The sequence below is a fragment of the Papio anubis genome, chromosome 8 (genome assembly GCF_008728515.1).
Source record: "Papio anubis isolate 15944 chromosome 8, Panubis1.0, whole genome shotgun sequence".
Classification (NCBI taxonomy): Eukaryota; Metazoa; Chordata; class Mammalia; order Primates; family Cercopithecidae; genus Papio; species Papio anubis.
Genome location: NC_044983.1, coordinates 36,698,565 through 36,726,226, shown reverse-complemented (window position 1 = coordinate 36,726,226; position 27,662 = coordinate 36,698,565). Strand labels below are relative to the sequence as shown.

Sequence of the window (27,662 nt, the reverse complement as noted above, 5' to 3'; positions counted from 1 at the left end):
GCATTTTAAACATAGAAAAAAATGAATATATACAGCACAACATGTAATTCTATAGACTCCAGCAATACATTCCACAGAAATAATTGTTTATGAATTTGTTATAGTGATTTAAACTATAAATTTAGCACATTATGAATACTTAATTGATATTTATAGGCTCAGGTTGTTCATCTGAACACGTGACATGATTTCTTTCTTTCTCTCTCTTGCTCTCTTTTTTTATTTTAGAGAAAGAGTTTTACTGTGTCACCCAGGGTGGTCTTAAATGCCTGGCTTCAAATAGTCCCTCTACTTCAGCCTCCTAAGGAGCTGGGATTGCAGGCATGAGCCACTATGCCTGGCTTGATTTCTTTTCCTGCTTTTGTTTTTTTAAACTCTGTATCTGTGATTTGGCTTAAGGATTTTATAAATTTTTCTGTTATCACCCCACCACCCCCCACCACCATGAATAAGTTGGTAAATAATAAGAGCACTAAAGCTTTAATTGATAATTTTCAACTTTTTTTGCTTATTTAAAACTGTATAGTTTCAGCAAAATTATAAGTATTCATTGATTTATCTTTTTTAAAAAATTAGCGTAGAAACATTGTTCAGATGATGAATTTATCAGAAATGGTTTTATGTGGTGATTTCATTGACTTGAAAGTACATATTAGAATGGATAGATTAGTACAATTATTTAGTCTCCCACCAAATTGTTAGTTAACTCTGGGGAGTGGGAGTGCAGAAGTGTGAAGTGAGGTTCTGTTGTTTACTTTACATGTTTAGGGATTGTGGGAAGTAAGCTTTCTTGTTAAGAGCCAATGCTGTGGAACACAGTGTGTGTTTGAACCCTCCATTTACTTGATCTCAGACTGTGGGCAAGTTATTTGATCATATTGGCCTTGATTTTTCATTTGTAAAATGGGATAGTAATAGTATTTCCTCAAAGGGGTGTTCTGTGAAATAAAATAATATAACAAATGTAAAACGTGTAGAATAGTATTGACACTAAGCTCTCAAATGTTAGCCATTAATATTATTGCTTTAAAAATGAATTGAACACACCATCTTTATCAGGGATTTATTAAGGACAAAGGTATAAGAATTTTTGCTGGCCTGTACCAAGTAGTTTGAAAAGCAGTGCGTGAAGAACACCTTACTTCCACATCCTACTTGTTTCTTGTGGCCTAAAAGCCTCCTTGCCCAGCATTGTTCTTCTCAGATGTCTGTCACAATTGTAGTAGTAACACAATTCAATTCTTAGCCACCTTCTGTTTCACACTGTTTGCTACTATTTTATGTGTCTTACTCTCAAAATCTTACATTATCTTGCTAAAGAGATTGAAAGTACCTGTAGGTCAGTGATTTTTTTTTTTTTTAACTTTTTACCAGTTTTGTGTGCCCAGCATTGCAATGAATGATAATAATAGCCAACAAGTGGCCAGGCTCTAACTGTATGCCAGGCTCTGTCTTAAGTGCTGTTCATAGATTAACTCTTAATTCTTACAGTAACCCTGTACAAGGTACACAATTACAGGTATCCAACATTTCTGGCTAAGGAAACTGAGGATTAGAGGTACTGAATAAGTCGCCTAAAGTCACACAGCCAGCAAGACTTGAAGTATGCTTTTGAACTTAGTTGGATTCTGAACCTGTGCTCTCAAGCATGGTGCTCAGTAGAGCCTCCTAATTTAGTAAGGTCTTAACCATTGTGTCAGTTGGTGTGTCTGCTGTGTGAAGGCTGGCCGCCAGACCCCACTGCCCATAAAAATCACTATGTAAAGAAATGTAGATGTAGTCCCAAAATATCTGTTTTTATAAACCACCGAAACTGCTTTCTTGATTGCATTGTTGTATTATTTGGAGGCATAATATGAAGAAGTATGGCTTTCTTCATGCTTAGGGTTTCTAGAAAATATAACAATGTGGCCGCTTTAGCTTGTTTGCTCAGAACATGGCACCAGAATTTAATGGAGGCTCATACACCTTAGGTACCTGTAGCTTTTTATTTTTAGTACTTCTTCCAAACACTAGCCAAATCATTTGGGGTTTTTTTCCCCAAGCTTTTCAGTTTTAAAATTTTCAAACCTTTAGAAAAGTTAAAAGAATTTACATTGAACACCTAGATTCACCAGTTGTTAAAATTTTGTCTCCTTTGCTTTACTCTAGGTATATATACCTTTTTTAAAATTCTGAACCATTTCAAAGTTGTAGATACCATGACACTTTATCTCTGTACCGCGTATTTCAGCATAGCTCTCCTAAGAATGAGAACATTCTCTTATATAAACAGAATAGCATTATCAGGCCCTTGAAATTAATAGCTCCATTGTTTAAAGCCAGTTCATATTTTAAAATTCTCTAGTTGTCTCCACAATATCTGTTTAATCTGGTGTTTGTGTGTATTTAAATCCAGGATTTAATCAAAGTTCATGCATTGTATTGGGTTGATAAATCTTATCTCTTTTAAATCTAGAATAGTCTTTCCACCTTTTGTTTGTTTTAGACATTAGCTTTTTTGAAGAGCCCAGGCCAGTTGTCTGGGAGAATATTACCCATTTTGGATTTGTCTGATTATTTCTTCACTTCAGATTCAGTCGAAGCACTGGGAAGAATACTTCAAAGGAAGAAAATGCAAGATTTGCTAAATGACTAGTTTTATGGCTTAACAAAGAGGGAAGAATCAATCACCCATGAGTCTGAGATTTCTAGTCTGGGAAGCTAGAAAAGTGATGGAAGCAATGACAGACTGGGATAGTCTGAAAGGGACATTGTGCTAGGAAAAGGACAGTGCATTTAGTTTTGAACTAATGACTTTTAAGGATTTAGTGTAGTTGTCCTTAAGTAGTTGGTTATTCTCTGGCGATGAGATATAGTGAAAAAGAGCACAGGATTAGAAATCAGGAGAGTGATTATTTTTCAAGCTTTATTACTAATTAGCTTTGTGGAAAGTCAGTATTTCAAGTGTTGTATGTAGATAGCTAAAAAATGAAGTTAATGCACACCTTGCCCTGCCAGTCTGACAGAGTTGTTTTGAGGATCAAATACAAATGTATATGAAAACACTCTGTGATATGAATGCATATGAGTTCACTCCGTGGACTCCTGTGCAATTATAAGAAGGTAATGTTATTTTCTTAGTTCAGACTAATATGAGATATTTGAAGTTAGGGCTAGAGAAGACAGGAAAAGGGGAAAATATAAAACTTCTTGTGTTTGAAACTCAATCAAAAGCATCAGAAATCTCAGTCTCTGAATACATATGCCTGAAAAACCCTGAAGACTGTAATTTGGGAGACGAATCTGGAAGCTGAGCTTGTATATGACAGTTATAAGAACCAAAAACACAGGTTGCATCTTGTTAGATGTCATTATTTGACTTGCCTTCAAGTTGGAAGTATAAATGAGAACTTTTGAATTCTGCCTTTGTAGTTGCTCCATGCTTGTTAACAGAATTTTTGAACATTTCCTTCTTATGTCTGTTGCTGTGAGCTATACATTTTTGCCAAAAGTTAAATTAAGGTAATGTTTCAGTTCTTAAACATTGTCAGTAAATATGGTATGCTAATCAGGAGCACAGACCCTGAAACCAGACTGCTTGGGTTGAATCTTAGCTCTGTCAATTAATTACTAGCCATGTGCACTTGAGCAAGTCATTTAACTTCTCTGTGCCTCTATATCCCTATGTATAATAGGAGATAATATCTACATGAAGGTTGCTGGAAGGATTAAATTTATTACTTATGTCAAGCACTTAGAATGGTGCCTGGCACTTACAGAGTACTATGTAAGTGTTAATGGTGGTTATTAGAATATTTGTGATTTTGATAGTGACCAAGGAATAAAGTACCTGAACAAAAGAATTCTTTTCCCAGAACTGATAGCTGAGGGAAACAGAACTGATACAGTTGTAAAAATCATGGACATCAGGAGCTCGAGATCAGCCTGGGCAACATAGTGAAACTCCATCTCTACAAAAAATACAAAAAATAAGCCAGGTGTGGCACGTGCCTGTAGTCCCAGCTACTTGGGAGCCTGAGGTGAGAGAATCATCTGAACCCAGGAAGTCAAGGCTGCAGTGAGCTGTGATTGCATGTTTCTGCACTCCAGCCTGGGCAACAGAGTGAGGCCCTGTCTCGAAACAAACAAACAAACAAAAACAACATGGACTTCAGAGTCAGACATGCCTGGATCCAAATTCGAGTTCTCCCCCCTTGTGGTTTAAGCAGGCCACCTAACCCCTCTGAAGCTCACTTTCTTTTACCTGTGAACCAGAAATCACAATCCCTATCTTGCAGAGTTGTGATGATTAAATGAGCTGATGTGTAAAGTGCCTGACCCTGAGGTGACACTAAGAAAATGAGAGTGCTCTGGATCCCTCCCACCCCCAGCCAGTGCAAAGCAGTACACACAGTTCAATTTCTTGTGTGCGGTCTTATTCATTTGTTTGTAATTTTAGGACTTCCAAAATGATTTCCGTTTGTTACTAGCAGAACAAACAGTAGCTGTATAATTGGATACACCTTGAAAAGTGTATTGTCAGCTTTGTTTCCCTCTTCCATTTGCTTTTTGGGGTTGTTTTATTATTACAGCAAATCTACTGGAACCAAGATGGTAGACACTGTTAATCAGTCTGTTATTAATCTATTAATAATAGGTGTTGTTAATGATTCTGTTATTAACAGAGTCGAACTGGAATGTAGCCTCCGGATCCTCTTTTTTTTGAGACAGAGTCTCACCCTGTTGGCCAGGCTGGATTGCAATGGTGCGATCTTTGCTCACTGCAACCTCTGCCTCCTGGGTTCAAACGATTCTCCTGCCTCAGCCCCCTGAGTAGCTGGGATTACAGGCACCTGCCAGCATGTCCAGCTAATTTTTGTATTTTTAGTAGAGACGGGGTTTCACCATATTGGCCAGGCTGGTCTCAAACTCCTGACCTCGTGATCCACCCACCTCGGCCTCCCAAAGTGCTGGGATTACAGATGTGAGCCACAGCGCCCAGCCTCAGGATCCTTCTTCACAGTATTCCAGGCAGCTACAATCAGTTCATCAGAGTTGATATAGTTGTGAAAACTGGTTTGTTCTTCCTGCCTTAGAACTTTCTAGAAGAGGCTGGGTGTGGTGGCTCACGCCTGTAATCCCAGCACTTTGGGAGGCCGAGGCGGGCGGATCATGAGGTCAGGAGATCGAGACCATCCTGGCTAACATGGTGAAACCCCATCCCTACCAAAAAAAAAAAATACAACAACAACAACAAAAATAGCCAGACATGGTGGTGGGCGCCTCTAGTCCCAGCTACTCGGGAGGCTGAGGCAGGAGAATGGCATGAACCTGCGAGGCGGAGCTTGCAGTGGGCTGAGATTGTGCCACTGCACTCCAGCCTGGACAACAAAGCAAGACTCCGTCTCAAAAGAACTTTCTAGAAGAAATGCTTATGGGATTATCAAAATAATATATGGATTGTCCATTAATCTTCTATCCTGTGATGTGCACTTGTCATACCTTATGACAAGGCAGGGTGGTCTTGTAGCATTTTCTAACAGATGCTTATGTATATTGTAACATTATTACATAATGTAGGCATCTTCAGACACCTACTAGAGGAGATGCAATAATTGAAAAGTTATAATGCAATGATCCAACCAAGAATATGCATCAAAATTACTGGAGATATAGTCTTTAAAAACTTATGCCCAGGACCCCACCCCAGATTTATTCAATTAGAATCTTTAGGAGATAGACTCTGACACATACATTTTGTAAAAGTACCCCAGATGCTTCTGCTATATATAACAGTTGTTAAAAATAAGTAGATACTGGCAACAGTGTAGAGAATCACACACTATTGGTATGAGAGTTCATTGACATAGTATAACCTATAGAACAATTTTACAGTATCTATCAAAATTTCAAATCTGTCCTGTAGAAATATATATGTGCACAAAAATCGAGTTTCAAGAATGTTTCAGGCCAGGCATGGTGACTCATGCCTATAATCTCAGCACTTTGGGAGGCTGAAGCAGGAGGATTACTTGAGTCCAGGAGTTTGAGACCTGCCTGGGCAACACTGCAAGATCCTGTCTCTATTTGAAAAAAAGAATAAAGAAAAGAAAAATAAATAAAAATAAACAAGGTTTTCTGCAGACATATTTATTATATCAAACAATTGCGAGAAACTATCAGTACACAAATGGTTAAATACATTATGGTAAAAACAACGTTTATTTGCTATGCAACCATTTAAAGAATAAGTATGAAAATTGTCTATACATGCTGATGTAGAAGCATATCTAGGATATATTGTTAAGTTAAATAAGCAAGTCACAGAATAAGCCCTATTTTAAAATTTTTATATGTAAAAACGTAGAGAAAGATGTGAAAGAATACCCATCAAAGTGTTTATAGTGGTTGTCTTGGCATAGAAGAGTGGGAATAATGAAGTGGGGAAAGGAACAGACCTTTTCACTTTGGTGTTTAAAATATTTGCAGGCCAGGCATGGTGGCTGACGCCTATAATCCTAGCACTTTGGGAGGCTCAGGCAGACGGATTGCTTGACTCCAGAGTTCAAGACCAACTTGGGCAACATAGTGAAACCCTGTCTACAAAAAATGCAAAAATTAGCTGGGCGTGGTGATGCATGCCTGAGTTCCAGCTACTGGGGAGGCTGAGATGGGAGGATCACCTGAGCCTGGGATGTTGAGGCTGTAGTGAGCCATGACTGCACCACTGCATTCAACCCTGGGTGACAGAGTGATACTGTGTCTCAAAAAAAAAATGCAATAACATTTTATTATTTTTGTAATTAAAACAACCACTGAACAAAATATGAATGATGTTAAAGGAAGCTCTTATGGAAGCAGATTGATATGTGTCAGGACACTGCTTATTTTGCAAACACTAGTTTTAACTTGAGACTTATGATCTCTAACTTGGGAGATAAAAAGGAATGTCAAAACTATTTCATGTGTTGGCAGTGATGATAAAATCTTGTTGCCACAGTTGTTGTGAAAGTAATCAGGAGTTTCAAACAGATAAGCATTGAAGATAAAAGGTATTTACCCTGTGTCAGAATATTGGTTATCTGTTTTAGAAATGTTTAATGTCTATGCATATCTGGATACGAAAATTGAGTTCAAAACATTTTAATTTAATCCTTTTTCAGTTGATTAGCCTCTAGTCAATGATAATATTAACACCTTCTAATCCCCTCTTTTATAATTTTAGGCCCGATGAGAGAAAGGGAAAGTTAAGGATGCTGGAGCAGAACAATGGATTTCTCTTTCTCTTTCATGCAAGGGATCATGGGAAACACAATTCAGCAACCACCTCAACTCATTGACTCCGCCAACATCCGTCAGGAGGATGCCTTTGATAACAACAGTGACATTGCTGAAGATGGTGGCCAAACACCATATGAAGCTACCTTGCAGCAAGGCTTTCAGTACCCAGCTACAACAGAAGATCTTCCTCCACTCACAAATGGGTATCCATCATCAATCAGCGTGTATGAAACTCAAACCAAATACCAGTCATATAGTCAGTATCCTAATGGGTCAGCCAATGGCTTTGGTGCAGCTAGAAACTTTAGCCCCACTGACTATTACCATTCAGAAATTCCAAACACAAGACCACATGAAATTCTGGAAAAACCTTCCCCTCCACAGCCACCACCTCCTCCTTCGGTACCACAAACTGTGATTCCAAAGAAGACTGGCTCACCTGAAATTAAACTAAAAATAACCAAAACTATCCAGAATGGCAGGGAATTGTTTGAGTCTTCCCTTTGTGGAGACCTTTTAAATGAAGTACAGGCAAGTGAGCACATGAAGTCAAAGCATGAAAGTAGAAAAGAAAAGAGGAAAAAAAGCAACAAGCATGACTCATCGAGATCTGAAGAGCGCAAGTCACACAAAATCCCCAAATTAGAACCAGAGGAACAAAATGTGAGTTGAAAAGTCTTTTTGAAAAATTTTGTTCTATTTCACATTTACTGGAAGTTCAAGAGATCTTTTTGGTTTTTATCTCTTTAAATATGAATCCTTCTGATAATTTCTTTTTTCTAATCACTAGGAAAGTGCTTGGAATATTATAATAGATGCTGAGTATTTGTTGAATATATGAATGGATATTAGTTAAGAAATATTTTAAAAACATGTAAAACAAATCTTGCTGCTTATGTTTCTTTGTCCTAATGGCTTCGGTTATTTTCATTTGCTTAAATAGACTGTTGGTTTTTGAAAATGAAGAGGAAAGCCAAAGATAAAATAGTTAATTATATTGAGTTTTCATTATTTTAGACCAACTTTTGCCAGTAGAGCTTAGATTTAACACTCATTGCTAATGTTTGCTACAAAATAACCTGAAATAATAGAAATCTGTTTATTAAAATCAGAGTTAGTATTAATATATATTGATTAAAACTTCAGGTGAGTTTTTATCATCCTTTATAGGTAACTTAAGATATGTGCTGCTGAATTTTTTAATATCGGAGGTTTCAGCGTGAATTTGCTTAGCAATAATATAATAAGTATGTAAAAAATAATTCTAGCTTAAATGAAGAGTTCATAATATGAATTGCAAATGTTTTCTAAACTTTGACTTAGGAAAACTATATTTATTTTTCTGACAGCTATCTGCTTTTATATGTGTTATGCCTGAATAAGTTATTTTCTGTTCAAAGAAATGTTTACTTCTTACCAACTCATCTTTTCCTTGGTAGCTGGCTTCTATTACTTCATGCAACTCACAAGTGATGTTTTTCTGGAGTAAAGGTCACAATGGTTCTAGACTCTCACAAGTCCCAATGTGACATTTCAACATGTTTTCTCATTTTTCTGTAGTTTTCTTATTTATTCATTAACAAATGTTGGTGAAATACTCCTCCTACTGTGTGCTAGGCAATGCTCTAAGAATCAAAGGTATTGCAATGAATGAAAAGTAGAAATGAAAAGTAGAAATGAAAAGCCTGCTCTCAGGATGCTTATATTCTAGTGAGGGGAGCCAGAAAATGCATATGTATGTACATAAATTCAGATAGCTTTAGATGCTGTGAAGACAATAAAACTGGGTAATGAGATAAAGAGTCATCAGTGATGTTTCTAGTAGTCATTTTGCAATTAGATTCTAAAACCAGTTCTGTCTTTGTTAGATATCTGCTATACCTAGTTCTTTATATCACCTAAACCTTCAGGTAACTATTAGAGCTCAGGATTACAGTGCTTAGATTTTATTTTGTTTTATTTTATTTTGAGACGGAGTTTCACTCTCGTTACCTATGCTGGAGTGCAGTGGCTCAATTTCTGCTCACCGCAACCTCCGCCTCCCAGATTCAAGCAATTCTCCTGCCTCAGCCTGCCAAGTAGCTGGGATTACAGGCATGTCACCACGCCCAGCTAATTTTGTATTTTTTTTTTTTTAGTAGAGACGGGGTTTCTCCATGTTGGTCAGGCTGGTCTCGAACTCCCAACCTCAGGTGTTCTGCCTGCCTCAGCCTCCCAAAGTGCTGGGATTACAGGCATGAGCCACCGTACCTGGCCCAGATGTTTAGATTTTAATTTAAGGGTTTTAGTTCATTTTCCTTTTTATTGAATCATGATGAGCAAAATTTACTATTTGATGTTTAGGATCTTACAATAGCTTGGGATAAAGGAATATCAATTTTGACCAAAAGTATACCTGGAGAAAGTGGCATTAACTGCCTGGAATATTACTAGGAGCATTGCCTGAAAGTTGAGTCTTAGGGGGAAATCCAGGTTTTTTTCTTGTTCGTTCTCTCTCTCTCTCTCTCCGTCTCTCCCTGTCTCCTTCTCTCCCTCTTCCTCTCCCTCCCTCTCCCTGCTCCCCTCTCTGCCCCATTCCTCCCTCTTTCCGTCCTACCCCTCATGCCTTCCCTCTTCCATCCCTCCCTTCTCTCCCTTCTTCTCTCCCTCTCTCCTCTCTCTCTCTCCCTCTCCTTCTCCCCCCTTCTCTCTTCCTTTCCTTCAAAGAAGTAAAGAGGTAAGTTCTTGTTAATTTAATTTTGATTAATTAGAATTGTATCACACATGGGGCAGTTGTAGAAGTTGTACTCCATTCTGACCACAGACTTTCACAGCCAGAGCTCCCACGGCTCTTGCCTATCATTAATGTCATGCTTTTGCTAAGCTAGAGATGTGTATAAATTAATGTTTCACAACTGCATATGTTTTTAAATTAGATTTCCTTAACTTGAACAACATCTACAGTGCTTCCTTCAGGACAGTTATTTTAATGGTCAATACCGTATGCCTACTGGTTTTCCATAGGGGTCCCAGCCCTTGGTGTTTAGCATTGTAGAGGACTGAGAAGTGGAAGGGAAGCCCAAAGAAGCATCCACTGACTTCACTGGACAGCTTCCCTCCCCCAGATGCCCCAGGGAGACATAATGAAAACTGTATTCCTGGAGAAAAAGTCTGATATAAATCTCCTGGAGCTGGATTTGCATTTATATAGATTTTTTCTTTTACTTTACTTTGTTGTTGTTGTTCCTTAAAAGCCCACTCATAGGTTCATAGGTTCTTTTTTGAGCAAACAAAATCTCGTATAGTTGAGTTCCATGTTTAACTCCGGGCGTGGTGGCTCACTCTGTAATAGCAGCACTTTGGGAGGCCGAGGTGGGTGGATCGCTTAAGGTCAGAAGTTTGAGACCAGTCTGGCCAACATGGTGAAACCCCATCTCTACTAAAAATATTTAAAAATTATCCGGGCGTGGCAAAGGGTACCTGTAATCCCAGCTACTCTGGAGGCCGAGGCACAGGAATTGCTTGAACCTGGGAGGTGGAGGTTGCAGTGAGCCAAGATCGTGCCACTGCACTCCAGCCTGGGTGACAGAATAAGACTCTGTCTCAAAAACAAACAAAAAACACAACACCTTAAGATTTCACCTGCTACTTTTTTCTTAGTACTTGATGTGTAAGTATTTCCCCCTAATTCTAAGCTATTTGGCCTTCTGAAGAGTGGCTGTTATTTGGAACAACCTAAGTATATCTTCTCAACAATGAAAATGTGTCCAAACATCTAGGCAGCAGGAGACCTGAGATCACTTCTGAAATTGTATATTTTAAAAATCTGCATGAGCTGTTTTTCCTCCCACTAAATCAGAAACATGTGGCTGTGTTTCTGCATGTCTTCCTCCTTGGCAGGTGGAATGCCTTAGGCATGTGAGCATAGGCCCTGTTATTCAAACAGTCGCTGGTCTCCTATCAGCACTTCAGTGGGCTAATCCACTAAGGCAGAGTCTCATTAACCCTTAGTTTGCCATATCCACTTATAAAAAGCAGAGTGGCTGGATCAGTCCCATGAACAGTAAGGTAGCAGGTTTGGCTCTCTAGCCTCAGAGTATTAGGCCTTAAAATTCTTAGAAACTCTTTATATGCAAAATGTTCTTTTGGTACACATTTTTTATTTAGTTTTATTTATTTATTTTTGAGACGGAATCTCACTCTGTCACCCAGGGTGGAGTGCAGTGGCACAATCTCGGCTCACTGCAACCTCTGCCTCCAGGATTCAAGCGATTCTCCTGCCCTAGCCTCCTTAGTAGCTGGGAATACAGGTGTGTGCCACCACGCCTGGCTAATTTTTGTATTTTTAGTAGAGATGAGGTTTCGCCATGTTGGCCAGGCTGGTCTTGAACTCCTGACCTCAAGTGATCCGCCCACCTTGGCCTCCCAAAGTTTTGGGATTACAGGCGTGAGCCACAGCACCTGGGCTGTAATATATTCATCTTAATGAATCCCTTGGTTTTAATAAAAGTACTAGGCTAAAGGCCGGGCGTGGTGGTTCACACCTATAATCCCAGCACTTTGGGAGGCCTAGGTGGGTGGATCATGAGGTCAAGAGATCAAGACCATCCTGGCCAACATGGTGAAACCCCGTCTCTACTAAAAATACAACCGGGCACAGTGGCGCGTGCTTGTAATCCCAGATACTCAGGAGACTGAGGCAGGAGAATCGCTTGAACCTGGGAGGCAGAGATTGTAGTGAGCTGAGATCGTGCCACTGCACTCCAACCTGGCAACAGAGCAAGACTCTGTCTCAGAAAAAAAAAAAAAAAAAGTGCTAGGCTAAAAATTTTACAGGAATATTTAGGATAATGTAATTTATTTTAGCCACTCAACATAATTTTTAGGTATTCTTATGTGGAGTCTATTAAAAATGTAAAAAAGTGATATATACCCACAAAATCCTAATTTTTAAAATTAAGATGAATTGAACATTAAGGAGAGCTAACTCACTGTCATCTTTTTCTGATGCTTTCTCTTCCTGACAAAGTAATGGAATTAGTACCCAAAGAGAGTATTTCTGTCCCGACTTAATTTTAATGTCTTAAAGTTGTCTCTGTCTCTAAATGCCTACCAGGTATATCTGTTTGGCTCATGCATTAGCACATTTTATAATAGATACTTCCTCTCTATTATTGCAGCATCCTTACTTGACTTCTTTTTCTTCTCTTATTTATATAGTCTTGAAAGCTTAGAATAAATCCTTTTGGGCATCCTTTACTCCCTAGCCACTTCTTTCTTTTAAAATGACTGTGTAAAAAACTTTAATTCTTTGAAAGTGATTTTGATGGCATTTCAAACCAGCGTGAAGGAAACACCAATAATCTGGAACAAATCAAAAAAATTTTAAAAAGATTTAAAAAGATAAGACATTTGAATTAGAAGGTTTGAAAGGAAGTCCTTTTTTTTTTTTTTTTTTTTTTTTCCTCTGGAGACAGGGTCTCACTCTGTCACCCAGTACACCCACTGTACTCACTTACTGGAGTACAGTGAGGTGAGCATAGCTCACATAGCCTCAAACTCCTGGGCTCAAGCAATCCTCCCACCTTAGCCTACTGAGTGGCTGAGATTATATAGGTACACATCACTATGCCTGGCTCTTTTTTTGTAGAGATGGGATCTCGCCATGTTACCCAAGCTGTTCTTGAATTCCTGGGCTCAAGTGATCCACCTGCCTCAACCTCTCAAAGTGCTGGGATTATAGGTGTGAGCCATTGTGCACAGCTGGTACCGTTTTTAACCTCAGCTATCTCACACATGCTACTCCTTCCTCCTGGAATGTTCTTTCCTCCATGTTTTACTAAGCTAATTCTTCGTCCTTTGATTCTTAGATTGTAATTTCTTTTCTTTTCTTGTTTTTGGTTTTTTTGTTTTTTTGAGATGGAGTCTCGCTCTGTCGCCCACGCTAGAGTCCAGTGGCACGATCTCAGCTCACTGCAATCTCTGCCTCCCAGGTTCAAGCGATTCTTCTGCCTCAGCCTCCTGACTAGCTGAGACTACAGGCGCCTGCCACCGTGCCTGGCTAATTTTTGTATTTTTAGTAGAGACGGGGTTTCACCATCTTGGCGAGGCTGGTCTGGAACTCCTGACCTAGTGATTTACCTGCCTCGGCCTCCCAAAGTGCTGGGATTACAGGTGTGAGCCACCACGCCTGGCAGATTGTAATTTATTTTCTTAGAGAGGCTTTTCCTGACCTTCATATCTGAAAATACATACATATATACTTACACACTATTATTTCTCTTTTTCTTCCTAGCACTTACTTTTTTTGTTTGTTGTTGTTGTTTTAAGAGACAGGGTTTCGCTGCATCACCCAGGCTGAAGTGCAGTCATAGCCCATTGAAGCCTTGAACTCTGGGGCATAAACGATTCTCCTGCCTCAGCCCCCCAGAGTAGCTGGGACTACAGGCATTTGTTGTTTTTAGGTACTGGGTCTCACTGTGTTGCCCAAGCTGGTCTTGAACTCTTGGCCTCAAGAGATCCTTCCACCTTGGCCTCCCAAAGTGCTGACAGGTGTGAGCCACACCATGCCCAGCCATAGCACTTACTTTTTAACTGGATGTTTGTGTTTCTGTTTTTTAATATCAGTCTCTCCTGCCCAACTGTAAACTCCTTGGGGTCAAGAATCACATCTGTTTGTTTCACTATTATATATAGCCTATGTAACTTCTAGAACTGAGCCTGAAACATGGTAGGCACTGTGAAGTGAATGATTGATACTTGGGTTTGGGGACATTAGTCTGTCTTATAGAACATATTATTTTCCTAAAACTGAAAAACCTTTTTAGGCCAGGTGCGGTGGCTCACACCTGTAATCCCAGCACTTTGGGAGGCCAAGGCAGGTGGATCCCCTGAGGTTAAGAGTTCAAGACCAGCCTGGCCAACATGGCAAAACACCATCTCTACTAAAAATATAAAAATTAGCTGGGTGTGGTGGCGTGGGCCTGTATTCCCAGCTTCTCAGGAGGCTGAGGGAGGAAAACCACTTGAACCTGGGAGGCAGAGGTTGCAATGAGCCGAGATCTCACCACCACACTCCATCCTAGGCAACAGCAGAGCAAGACTCTGTCTCAAAAAAAAAACCTTTTTATACTTTTTTAAATTTAATAAAACTTTGTTTTCACAACAGTGTCTTTAAATGCTTTGAAATAATAGAATGAGAATTTTAAGTAACTTTTAGAATTAATCATATTCTTTTTTTTTTTTTTTTTTTTTTTTGAGACGGAGTCTCACTCTGTCACCCAGGCTGGAGTGCAGTGGCCGGATCTCAGCTCACTGCAAGCTCCGCCTCCCGGGTTCACGCCATTCTCCGGCCTCAGCCTCCCAAGTAGCTGGGACTACAGGCGCCCGCCACCTCGCCCGGCTAGTTTTTTGTATTTAATAGAGACGGGGTTTCACCGTGTTTGCCAGGATGGTCTCGATCTCCTGACCTCGTGATCCGCCCGTCTCGGCCTCCCAAAGTGCTGGGATTACAGGCTTGAGCCACCGCGCCCGGCTAAATTAATCATATTCTTTTAGTAGAATTAAGACCTACTTTAATGGATATACCCTCTTTTTAAGCCATCTAAATTAAATTCTGTTCTCTAACAAGTAACATATTTTAAAAATCTTTTACATTGTAGAGGTAATTTGGTTTTTTGTTTTTACAGAAAAGACAAATAGTAAAAAGGTATAGAAGATCTTCCTTCACCATTTCCCTCAAGTCATTTCCAAAAGATAATTACTGGTATCAATTTTGTTTACATTGTACCAAATATTTTCAAGGCATGTATAGATTACATATTTTTAAATAAAAAGTTGGAAGATATTGGTAGACATGCAGATTACTGACATGAAATAATACTGCTTTGCTTAGATTTCTCTTAGCAGAATTCCTCTGCTTAGATTTTCTTGTTTTGCATATTTCTGTAGAATAAATTTCTAAAATGTGATTGCTAGATTGAAGAGTGTACATATCTTAAATTTTGATAGCTACTTCCAAATTGCCTCCCCAAAGGGTTTTAGAAACTTCTTTCTTTCTTCTTTTTTTTTTTTGAGATGGAATTTCACTCTATCCCCCAGGGTGGAGTGCAGTGGCGCAATCTGGCTCACTGCAAGCTCCACCTTTCGGGTTCATGCCATTTTTCTGCCTCAGCCTCCCAGGTAGCTGGGACTGTCGGTGCCTGCCACCATGCCTGGCTAATTTTTTTTTTTTTTTTTTAGTAGAGATGGGGTTTCACTGTGTTAGCCAGGATGGTCTTGACCTCCTGACCTCGTGATCCACCTGCCTCGGCCTCCCAAAGTGCTGGGATTACAGGCATGAGCCACTGTGCCCGGCCATAAACTTTAAAATAACATACTTGTGAGGTTTATGATTAGAAAAGTAACGATGTTTAGTATAGACAATTTGACAAATACAGAAAAGTACTGGCCAGACACAGTGGCTCACACCTATAATCTCAGAACTTTGGGAGGCCAAAGCAGGAGGATCACTTGAGCCCGGGGGTTTGAAACCAGCCTGGGGAATAGCAAGACCTCATTTCAGCAACAACAACAACAAAAATTAGCTGGGCGTGGTGACACATGTCTGTAGTCCCAGCTACTCAGGAGGCTGAGGTAGGAGGACTTCTTGAGCCCAGGAGGTTGAGACTGCAATGAGCCATGATCACGTCACTGCACTCCAGCTTGGGTGACAAAGCAAGACCCTGTTTCAAAAAAAAAAAAAAAAAAGAAAAAGAAAAAGATAAGCACTCCAAAAAAATCACTTATTTTATTACCTGGTGGTAACCTTTTATATCCTTTTATTCTTCTGTGCACATAAAAAAATTAAGACTTGAACCATACTATTCAAACTACTTTGTGATGTGCTGTTTTAAAATAGCATTGTAATTAGTGTTATCTTAAAATATGTTCTACTTAGCTATACTATAATTTATTCTAGATGTTTGGACATCTTGATTATTTCTTTTTTTTTTTTTTTTTTGAGACGGAGTCTCACTGTGTCACCAGGCTAGAGTGCAGTGGCGTGATCTTGGCTCACTGCAGCCTCTGCCTCCCGGGTTCAAGCGATTCTCCTGTCTCAGCCTCCCAAATAGCTGGGACTATAGGCACACACCACCATGCCCAGCTAATTTTTTGTATTTTTAGTAGAGACAAGGTTTCACCATCTTGTCCAGGATGGTCTTCATTTCTTGACCTCATGACCCGCCCACCTTGGCCTCCCAAAGTGCTAGGATTATAGGCGTGAGCCACCAGGCCCAGCCCATCTAGATTATGCGTAATACTTAGCTCTTATAAGTAGCAATAGTATGCATATCTTCAAACTTATCCATATTTTTTACATCTCTCAGTGCTTTTCAAATATACATTCTTAGAAGTAGATTTGCAAGGTCAGAGTCTGAAAATTTAATGCTTTTCATATATACAGCCAAATTGCTCTCCAGAAAAGTTTCAAGTTATGTCTTACTAGTAATCTTAGAGTGCCCTTTTTTTTCTAGAATCTGAGCATTAAAAAGAAAGGTACCAGTTTATTTAGAAATTAAGTTTTTTGTTTTGTTTTGTTTTGTTTTTTGAGATGGAGTCTCACTCTGTCACCCAGGCTGGAGTGCAGTGGTGCAATCTTGGCTCACTGCAAGCTCCTCCTCCCAGATTCACCTGCCTCAGTCTCCGAAGTAGCTGGGACTACAGGCGTGCACCACCATGCCCAGCTAATTTTTTTTATTTTTAGTAGAGATGGGGTTTCACCATGCTGGCTAGGCTGGTCTCAAAGTCCCGACCTTGTGATCTGCCCGCTTTAGCCTCCCAAAGTGCTGGGATTACAGGTGTGAGCCACCGCACCTGGCCTAGAAATTAAGTTTTAAAAGTAACAAAATAAGGAAAAGGAGATAAAGCTATGGTATGGGATGGAAAATGAATGTTGAGACAGAATTAGGTACTGAATAAGTTGTATTCTTACTCCTTACATTGTTCAGTTAATAAATGCCCTTTATTCTCTTTATTTAGTTTTCTTTGATTCTTTTTATGTACGTCACTGTTTTTTTGTTTGTTTATTTAATGCCATTTTATTCAACTTACCTATACCTTTTCACCTAGAGACCAAATGAGAGGGTTGACACTGTATCAGAAAAACCAAGGGAAGATCCAGTACTAAAAGAAGAAGCCCCAGTAAGTTGTTTTACTGAATACTGTCTAACCAAATATGGTGGAAGAAGGTGAAACACAGTGACTGAGTTGCAACACATATTGGTACTACGCTTTTTAATTTCAGAAATTATATTGAAATAAATCTTGGAGCTGGCTTGAGAGGTGGATATTTTCAGTGAATTATTTTCCTTTTCAGAACTATGATCTGTTTTTTTTTTTAAATTGATCAGGTGTATTCTTAACATGCCTTTTTAATAACTTGGCAACAGAAACCATCAATCCTATCTTCAGTATTTGGGGTGGGGCTTATTAATATTTTTCCTCGTTCCCTTTTGCTAGTTTTAGATAGGAGACATCAGAGAAAAGTATAATTGAAGATAAATTTACATTGTTAGCACTTTTAATGTACTTTATACATAGTTTCTTTTTTTGAATTTCTGTTGTTTTTAACCCTTTCCTGTATCAAAGTATAATTGAAGATAAAATTACATTGTTAGCATTTTTAATGTATTATATACATAGTTTCTTTTTTTGAATTTCTGATGAAGTTTTTTGACCCTTTCCTGTAGGTTCAGCCAATACTATCTTCTGTTCCAACAACAGAAGTGTCCACTGGTGTTAAGTTTCAGGTTGGCGATCTTGTGTGGTCCAAGGTGGGAACCTATCCTTGGTGGCCTTGTATGGTTTCAAGTGATCCCCAGCTTGAGGTTCATACCAAAATTAACACAAGAGGTAAGAAAAGGCATAAACAGATGCTGAGTAAAAGGTTGGAAATGAAAGTGACTTTTAAATGTTGTATGTGAATATAAAATACACACATAATACATAATCTGATACAAAAATGTGCCTATCTGTATCAGTTTTGTGGGTTTGTTTTTTTTTTTTTTGAGACGGAGTTTTTGCTCTGTTGCCCAGGCTGGAGTGCAATGGGGCAATCTTGGCTTATTGCAACCTCCGCTTCCTGGGTTCAAGTGATTCTCCTGCCTCAGCCTCTGGAAGTAGCTGGGATTACAGGCACCCACCACCATTCCTGGTTAATTTTTGTATTTTTAATACAGATGAGGTTTCACCATATTGACCAGGATGGTCTTGAACTCTTGACCTCAGGGGGTCCACCTGCCTCGGCCTCCCCAAATGGTAGGATTACAGACATGAGCCACTGCGCCCGGCCTCTTTATCAGTTTTTAAAACCAGTGAAATACTGATGGTCATCTTAAATGGCAGAGTGCTTCTATGGCTGATGCAGTCATTATTTGCCTTATGACACCCTACATTTGCTTATAATTTTCTTACACTTGCTTTTTTTAAAGACCTTAATCTGACTGAAAATATGACCTCTTATTTCCTAAAGAAAGCATATGGACAACTGATCAGATGTTTTATATGAGCTTAATAAGCATTTGGGCCAAGCCTTCTTTGAACATTTTTATTTCATTATTGACTGCTATGGATAGTAATTTTTTATCCAGACAAGTACTTTTCATCCTGGCAAATTTTGCAGGATGCTTTTTTTTCCTCTACACTCCATTCTTGAATCTGTAAATTTACTGGGGCATCCTTGTAAATTTGATATGACATGTAGCCTGAAGGTGGCTATATAATATAGGATCCTACCTGAGGAATGTTAATAAAAATTAAGAAAGACAATTCTAACTTTTCTGTACTCCTTTGCTGGGATTTGACCAAAGAATGATGTGGATTAGATTGCAGAGATTCTAGCATTTGAAATGAACTCGCTTAGTAGCCAAAGAAAGGTTTGAGCTTGGAACTTACTTCTGGGTGTTAACTTTGTGAATTGACTCTTGTCATGTGTAGAGCTCCTCATTGTCTGTGACAAGTTTGTACCTGTTTCTTTTTCTTTTACTTTAAACCATCTGTCTTGGTCCTTGTTCACTCTTCTGAGGGGAAAAAGTATCTGTTTATGTCTGGCAAGGCACATTTGTGATAGGATCAGCCATATCTGTGATTCTTGAGCTGCATAAACAAGAATCTCTCCCAGTATAGAAGGCCATCTGGCTGGATCATTTTTCGTCTTGTCAATGTGACCCACTGATTAAAGGTTAGGAGAGGGGTTGTGTCAGTGAGGCAGAAATGAAAAACCAACATTGTTGAGCTTTAGTGCAAGATCCTGTGTTCAGTAGTTCTTACATATTTTCTTAATACAATCCTCACAGCAATACAATGAAGTAGGTACTATTATTATCCCATGTTTTAAGTAGGTAAACAGAATCTCAAAGAAATCTTGATTTCACAACCTCTCCTCCTAAACACTGCCTTATATTACAGGGAAAGCAGTTAAATTCACCCAGTCATCATTTACAGAGGTTGGGGAGGCAGTCTTATTATAGTTCCTTCAATTTATATAAGAAGGGTATTGGACTAGTCGTCTCTGAAGTACCCTACCCCTCTAATGATCTAGGGTTATGTGAGTGGGAAAAGAAAAGACAAGGATTTTCCAAGAAGACCATGTTTTCTTAAAGAAAACAATTCATGTCCACATCTGGGCCTCCAGAACTCTCTAAGAAGTTACATCATGTCAGAACTGTGGATCTTCACTTCTCTCCCTTGAGGAAAGCATACTGTTAAGATTATATAAAGAGTTTCATATTCAATTACTTTATGAAAACCTGCAGATTTCAGCTTTTTTCAAGATACAAACGAAAGCACAATTTATGTGTCATCTGTATTTCAAAGGAAGTGTTTACATTTAGTTTTATTAATTAACCTAATCTTGGCCAGGCAAGGTGCCTCATGCCTATAATCCTAGCACTTTGGGAGGCCGAGGTGGGTGGATCACCTGAGGTTAGGAGTTCAATACCAGCTTGGCCAATATGGTGAAACCCCATCTCTACTGAAAATACAAAAATTAGCCGGGCGTTGTGACGCCTCTAATCCCAGCTACTCAGGTGACTGAGACAAGAGAATCACTTGAACCCAGGAGGCGGAGGTTGTGTTTGCAGTGAGCTGAGATCCACCACTGCACTCCAGTCTGGGTAACAGAGTGAGACTTGGTCTCAAAAAAAAAAAAAAAAAAAAATCTAGCCTGGTACCCCCTAGGCAGTTTCCTACTTTAGTGCTGGAAAAACAGATTTCGTTTATATTATTACCAGAAGTCTGAAATTTTAGGTTAAAAAATGCATATATTAGGCCGGGCGCGGTGGCTCAAGCCTGTAATCCCAGCACTTTGGGAGGCCGAGATGGGCGGATCACGAGGTCAGGAGATCGAGACCACCCTGGCTAACACGGTGAAACCCCGTCTCTACTAAAAAATACAAAAAACTAGCCGGGCGAGGTGGCGGGCGCCTGTAGTCCCAGCTACTCGGGAGGCTGAGACAGGAGAATGGCGGGAACCCGGGAGGCGGAGCTTGCAGTGAGCTGAGATCCGGCCACAGCACTCCAGCCTGGGCAACAGAGCGAGACTCCCTCTCAAAAAAAAAAAAAAAAAAAAAATGCATATATTTTAACAGAAATTTAAATTGTTCAATTTTTCTATAGTAGTTTAAAAAAGCTTTATTGAAATGTAATTCTCATATCATAAAATTCACCTTTTTTTTTCTTTTTTTTTTTTGAGATGAATTGTTGCCCAGGCTATTGTTGCCCAAGCTGTAGTGCAGTGGCACAATCTCAGCTCACTGCAACCTCCGCCTCCCGGGTTCAAGTGATTCTTCTGCCTCAGCCTCCCCAGTAGCTGGGATTACAGGCACCCACCACGACACCCAGCTAATTTTTTTTTTTTTTTTTTTTTTTTTGGTATTTTTAGTAGAGACGGGGTTTCACTGTGTTGGCCAGGCTGGTCTCAAACTCCTGACCTTGTGATCTGCTCGCCTAGGTCTCCCAAAGTGCTGGGATTAAAGGCGTGAGCCACTGTGCCTGGCGAATTCACCCTTTTAAAATGTGTAATTCATTGATTTAAAAATCTGTACTTTCACAGAGTTGTGCAACTGTCACCACAATCTATTTTAGAACATGTTCATTAACCCCAAAAAATCCTGTGTCCATTAGCAATCACCCTCATTTCCACCCGCTAAGAAGCCAGTAACTACTTTCTGTCTCTGTAGACTTACCTGTTCTTCTGGCTTCATTCATTTACCATAATGTTTTTGAGGTTCATCTATGTTTCAGCTTGGTATCAGTGCTTTATTCCTTTTTATTGCCAAATAATATTCCATTTATGGCTATAGTTTTAAATGCAGTATATAGTATAGTTTTAAATGCAGTAGTTTTCTGACAGGTTTTCTGAAAACCAAAAAATACAGCCTAAAAATTTTGTTAATTATGTTCCACTCATGATGCCTATTAAGCATTTTATGCTGCTCATTATTTTTTTTAATAGCACATATACTGCATGTATACATGGGAGATATTCAGAGAAATGAGTGAATCTCCTGTGTTACTTTCTATCTAAGCAACTTTGTAAAATTTATCTTAATCATATATAGTAATCACTGGTTTCCATATTGTTATTAGTCAGTATTTTTATTAGATTCTTAGCATTGGAAAATGTACGTAACAGTTTTTCACATATAAAGATGTAATAATTATTTGTGAGAGCATGCTGAAAGATGTTCAGATCACAATTCTATTTTAAGTTGTATTTTATTACTTAGGTCTCATTAAAAATTTAACTCTTCAGTCAGAGACAGATGTGCTTGTTTCTTGACTTTTCAGGTCTGTAGCTTCTTATTTCAGTCTTATTTCATAGTTTGCCAGGTATCAGGAAACAAAGTGCTAACAAATAGGCAAAATGTTTGTCTTGTTTCCTCTCTAGTAAATGATTTAATGGGGGAAGAAGTTGAAAATATAGATTAAAATGAAATTGTGTTATCTATAAATTTCAGTTTTTATGTTAAGTCCTTTGGGATTATCTGTTTATATCTGATGAAATAACTGATGTTTGGAAACTTTATGTACTATGTTTTTTAAATCTGAATAGCTCTACCCACCACCCTGTCCTTGAAATTCACTAATTAGTTTAGGTTATATTTCTATTATTCCCCCCAAAAATCCTTTGGATTTTAGATAAATCTTCTTTGATTAATTATCGTTAGATTTGTGCTTGGGTCTTTATTCTCAGATGAGATGATGCGGAAATCTGAGTCCACTGTTGCCTTTCTCTTCCTAATTACTTTGGGTTCTCTGAAAAGATCAGTTCCTGCATTTCTCCATTGATGTAATACTTTTTCTCTAGAACAGTATTTTTCAGACATTTTTGGCAAAAGATGAGTTTTTATTTACTTTTTTCAAATGTCTAGTCTACTATGAACTAATAGCTCTGTAAAATACAACCAAACTTAATTATTTAAAAAAAAAAAAAAAAGAATGCCCTTCCCCTGAAAAAAACATCTAGTGCAAGATTCTTGATCATGTGTCTACATATCATGACAACGTCAAATTGCTGTCAGAGCTTCTCAATGCTTACTCAACTTCTTTACTTACTTTGTCACAGACTGGCTTGTCAAACCAATTTCAGAGTAGCATTGCCCCTAATCAGCAGTTCTCAGGTGTTGTAGTCCCAGGACCCCTTTTACTCCTAAAATTTGAGGAGTCAAAAAGACTTTTGTTTATGTGGGTTATATCTAATGTTATTTAAATTTGGAAATTAAAGCTGAGATGCAGGCACAAGTGGCTCACGCCTGTAATTCTAACACTTTGGGAGGCTGAGGCGAGAGGATTGCTTGAGCCCAGGAGTTCAAGACCAGCCTGGGCAACATAGCAGGACTCCATCTCAGTTTAAAAAAAAAAAAAAGAAAAAAATTAAAGCTGAGAAAATTTCAAAATATTTATTAATTTATTTAAAAATAAGAACCTATCATAGGCTGGGGCCAGTGGCTCATGCCTGTAATCTCAGCACTTTGGGAGGCTAAGGCAGGAGGATCACTTCAGGCCAAGCAATTGAAACCAGCCTGAGCCACATAGTAAGACTCCCATCTCTGCAAAAAAAAAAAAGCAACAAAAAATTTTATTAATTAACTGAGCATGGTGACATATGCTTGTAGTCTTACCAGCTCAAGAGGCTAAGGCACAGTATTGCCTGAGCCCAGGAGTTTGAGGCTGCAGTGAGCTAGGATCATAACACTGCAGTCCAGCCTGGGCCACAGAGTGAGACCATGTCTCTAAAAACAAGAACCCCTTACTTACTATCATTAATTATATTTTTATGAAAAATGACTATTTTGTTAATGAGAAGAATTTTTTTTTTTTTTTTTTTTTTTTTGAGACAGAGTCTTGCTCTGTCACCTAGGCTGGAGTGCAGTGGTGCGATCAATTATTTGTGGTGATTTTTACAGTAGCTATTAGTTCTGTAACTGGTGGGTATTAGAACGTATCTTTGGACAATGGGAGTAATACTGAAGAACCTGGGTTAGATTCCCATTTTTGGCAAAGTAGATGTGAATGCTTATGTTCTGAAATGGTTAATAAGAATTTTTACTTACAGGTGCCCGAGAATATCATGTCCAGTTTTTTAGCAACCAGCCAGAGAGGGCATGGGTTCATGAAAAACGGGTACGGGAGTATAAAGGTCATAAACAGTATGAAGAATTACTGGCTGAGGCAACCAAACAAGCCAGCAATCACTCTGAGAAACAAAAGGTAACTAACATGTTAATATTATTTACCTAGTATGGTTTTTAAAGAGCTTAATAACTTAGAAGAATTTTTCATACTTGAATTCAGACAATTATTAGAATCCTTTTTTTAAACCCCTTTCAGCTCAGTTTTAATCATAATGGTAAATTACTAGTAAGTTTGTAAGTACACCAATGAGTTTTATATGTCATATAAACAACGTATAGTACTATTAAAACCTTTAGCTACTTGCTTAATACAATACTGGATTCTATTGTGAGTTTCATTAATGTGCATAGGATATACCAGATACTAGTGAAATGTGGATTTTGCCAGGGATTTTTACTCTTTTTTCTATTTCAGCATGTTTCCATAATTTCTTTTCATTCTTATTTAACAAAATTGTTTTATGAAAGTAAAGTTTTAAAAATATTTAGTGAGTGCCTATTGTGAAATAGGTATGGTTTTAAGCATTTTACATATATTAACTCACTTATTATTCATAACAACCTATATGAGGTAGATACTATTATTCCCCTTTTTACAGATGAAGAAATTGAGGCACAGAAAGCTTATGTAACTGGTTCAACCGAGATCACACAAGTGATGGAATCAGGAAATATATTTGATGTGGTGGTGGAGATTTTAGAATTTTGACATGAACTCTTGGTAATCTGGTTAAGATTTTAAACTCAACTAATTTTAGTGTGGGTCTCTTATGATTCAGAAATTTGTCATTTTTTACACTTGAAAAACTAAATTTTATCACAGAATTTTGATTAATTTTATGAGACTTACATTTTACAGATTTATAGATCAGTATTTGACATACACTATCTCATAGTTTTATTAACTAATTTCTGGCTACATCAGTCTAGCCACCTGGATAATTCCTAATTGCTTTGGCCATCTCACACATCTTTATTCAAAGTATTTTTACCCCTCTTGCCAATCCGAAGTCTTCTAATCAACCCTGGATCTAGAGACCTATGGAAACTATAATTCCAGGTCTACCTTTTTTCTCATCCATGCCTATTCTCCTTTGTCTTATTAACTTTCATTTGTTCCTTGGGGCTCTGTCCTTTCACTTCATTCTGTCCCTGCATGCATTGTGGTTCAAACTCTGCCATCATTTGTTGTGATCTCTGTAGCACCCCTGACTTGCCCTCTGCCCTAGATATGGGAGAGAATTGGGAGTTTCAGGGTATCATTTTTAATGATAATAATCATTTCTGTCATCATTGTTCTCTTTTCCCTCATTATCACTAGCTTTTTTTGTATATGAAAGGAGAAGGATGTCTCCCTCTTGGGGGCCTTGTCCAGCAGAGTGATCAGCAAAGGAAGGATATAAAAGAGAGGCGATCCTCATGTTATCTAATATCTATTTATCAGAATTATGGAGATAGAATATTCTACTTGTTTGACCAAAGAACCTGAAGATATTTATGTAGACCTGAAAAGATAATAGGATCACATGGGAAATACATGTCGATTTTAATGTACCTATTAGAGTAAAGCGTGTCTGATAATCTCTATCTTTTTTAAAGATTCGGAAACCCCGACCTCAGAGAGAACGTGCTCAGTGGGATATTGGTATTGCCCATGCAGAGAAAGCGTTGAAAATGACTCGAGAAGAAAGGATAGAACAGTATACTTTTATCTATATTGATAAACAGCCTGAAGAGGCTTTATCCCAAGCAAAAAAGAATGTTGCCTCCAAAACCGAAGTTAAAAAAACCCGACGACCAAGATCTGTGCTGAATACTCAGCCAGAACAGACCAGTGCAGGGGAGGTGGCCTCCTCACTCTCAAGTACTGAAATTCGGAGACACAGCCAGAGGCGGCACACAAGTGCGGAAGAGGAAGAGCCACCTCCTGTTAAAATAGCCTGGAAAACTGCGGCAGCAAGGAAATCCTTACCAGCTTCCATTACGATGCACAAAGGGAGCCTGGATTTGCAGAAGTGTAACATGTCTCCAGTTGTGAAAATTGAACAAGTGTTTGCTCTTCAGAATGCTACAGGGGATGGGAAATTTATCGATCAATTTGTTTATTCAACAAAGGTACCTCCTTTTTTCGTGGAGTTTTTTGGGGGATGGTATTTTTAAAGTGGTCAACCTTGGCATTTAAAACAATGACCTTGGCATAATTTAAATACCCTTTCTACCCACTGAATTTGAAACATACAGTCATTGTACTCTGTGGGCAAAAAAGACAGGCAAAAAGTCTATGTTTTTCTTCTTTTTTCCCCCTTCTTTTGTGATATTCCCATCTGTAGTAGATTAGTCTTGAGCTGTGCAGCCAAAATTGAGCTTAGTTCCCTAAAGTCATGGAAAAAACTGGGCACTTTGCCTGTTTCTAGTTTGTGTAGTTAGCTTTTCTTAGTTGCAAAATGTGCTGCTTATTAAAATCATTTTTGTCAATTATATGAATTAACCATTGTTATAAAAGCCACTGTAATAATTGTACCTGCTGACCTGTTTGGTTCCACCAGCAATTTTGTTAGATTCTTATTGGCTTGGGATATCTAACTGCCTTTCAGAGAAATCCCAGAACTGTGTTCGTTCTGTAACAATTAGCTGTGGCAGTAACTTGGGTAATGGGGTGAAAACAGCCTCTGCAAACTGTGTGCCTTCATCAGTTTGTCCTGGGCCTCCATTTAGGGCACTTATACTTTAGCTTGAAGACTTTAAAACTCTTCCATAATATTGGTGGTATTTATTCCATATACCTCTTCACTACCATCCCATCCCATACCACTGTGTTGAGTTTGTGATTTTGATTTAGTTGCATTTCATTCATGTGTATTAAAGAATTCTATGCTTATTTTTTCCTGATATAGTCATATGCAGATTAATTAGTTAAACACAGGTATGCTTAATTAGTAATGCATCTTCCTAGAGAAATGTTAAGGGTGCTCTTTTAACCTGGTCTGCCCATAGGTTCAACTGACTTCAGTTAAGGCCAAGCCACCTGGAAGAACTTGAATTGCAGTCCCTACTTGGTTCTCTTGATAGCAAATGTATATTTTTCATCTTTCAAATGGCAAATGAGTATGTTGCATCTTTTTTGAGTACAAATTGGCTTTATTCTTGGAGCTAGTTTTACTGCTTCTGAATGTACAAGTCAAACTTTGTCACCACCACCCCAAAGAATGCTATTTAAAGGAAATTCAAGATGAAACTGATCTTTTCAAAATGAAGGCTCTAAAAGTACATGCATGTATATATTTGTGGGTTTTTTTTCCTTTTTAAAAGATGAGGTCTCGCTCTGTGGCCCAGGCTGGAGTGCAGTGGTCGATCATAGCTCACTGCAGCCCCAAGGGATCTTCTGCCTTGGCCTCCCAAAGCACTGAGATTACAGCCATGAGCCACTGTGCCGGACCTTTTAATGATTTTTTGTAGAGATAGGGTCTCACTATGGTGCCTAGGCTGGTCTTGAACTCCTGGCCTCAAGCTGTTCTCCTGCCTCAATCTCCCAGAGTGTTGAGATTACAGGCAGGAGTCACGGTGCCTGGCCAAAAAAATACATATATATTTATAAATCACTTCTTTACTTCTATTCCATTGCATTAAAAATACCTAAACTGACACCTAAGTTAATTATACCTGCCTTCTTTCTGCTTCAGATTACTTATTGGGTCACATTTTGGTCACCATGAATGACATATTTCTGTATTTAGGGATATTCTT

At 38.6% G+C, this 27,662-nt stretch overlaps 1 protein-coding gene across 10 annotated transcripts in view; it reads left to right on the top strand.

The window, feature by feature from the left end:
* Positions 1-27,662, top strand: part of NSD3 (nuclear receptor binding SET domain protein 3) — a 110,901-nt gene that overhangs the window by 28,244 nt on the left and 54,995 nt on the right. For all 10 annotated transcript variants that reach the window (XM_009212912.4, XM_009212915.4, XM_009212913.4 and 7 more), the window contains exons 2-6: positions 7,208-7,926; positions 17,353-17,424; positions 17,973-18,135; positions 23,840-23,994; positions 25,518-26,033. In XM_009212912.4, coding sequence (XP_009211176.1) covers positions 7,252-7,926; positions 17,353-17,424; positions 17,973-18,135; positions 23,840-23,994; positions 25,518-26,033 — 1,581 coding nt within the window. In that variant the 5' untranslated portion in view covers positions 7,208-7,251. The remainder of the gene's footprint in view (positions 1-7,207; positions 7,927-17,352; positions 17,425-17,972; positions 18,136-23,839; positions 23,995-25,517; positions 26,034-27,662) is intronic.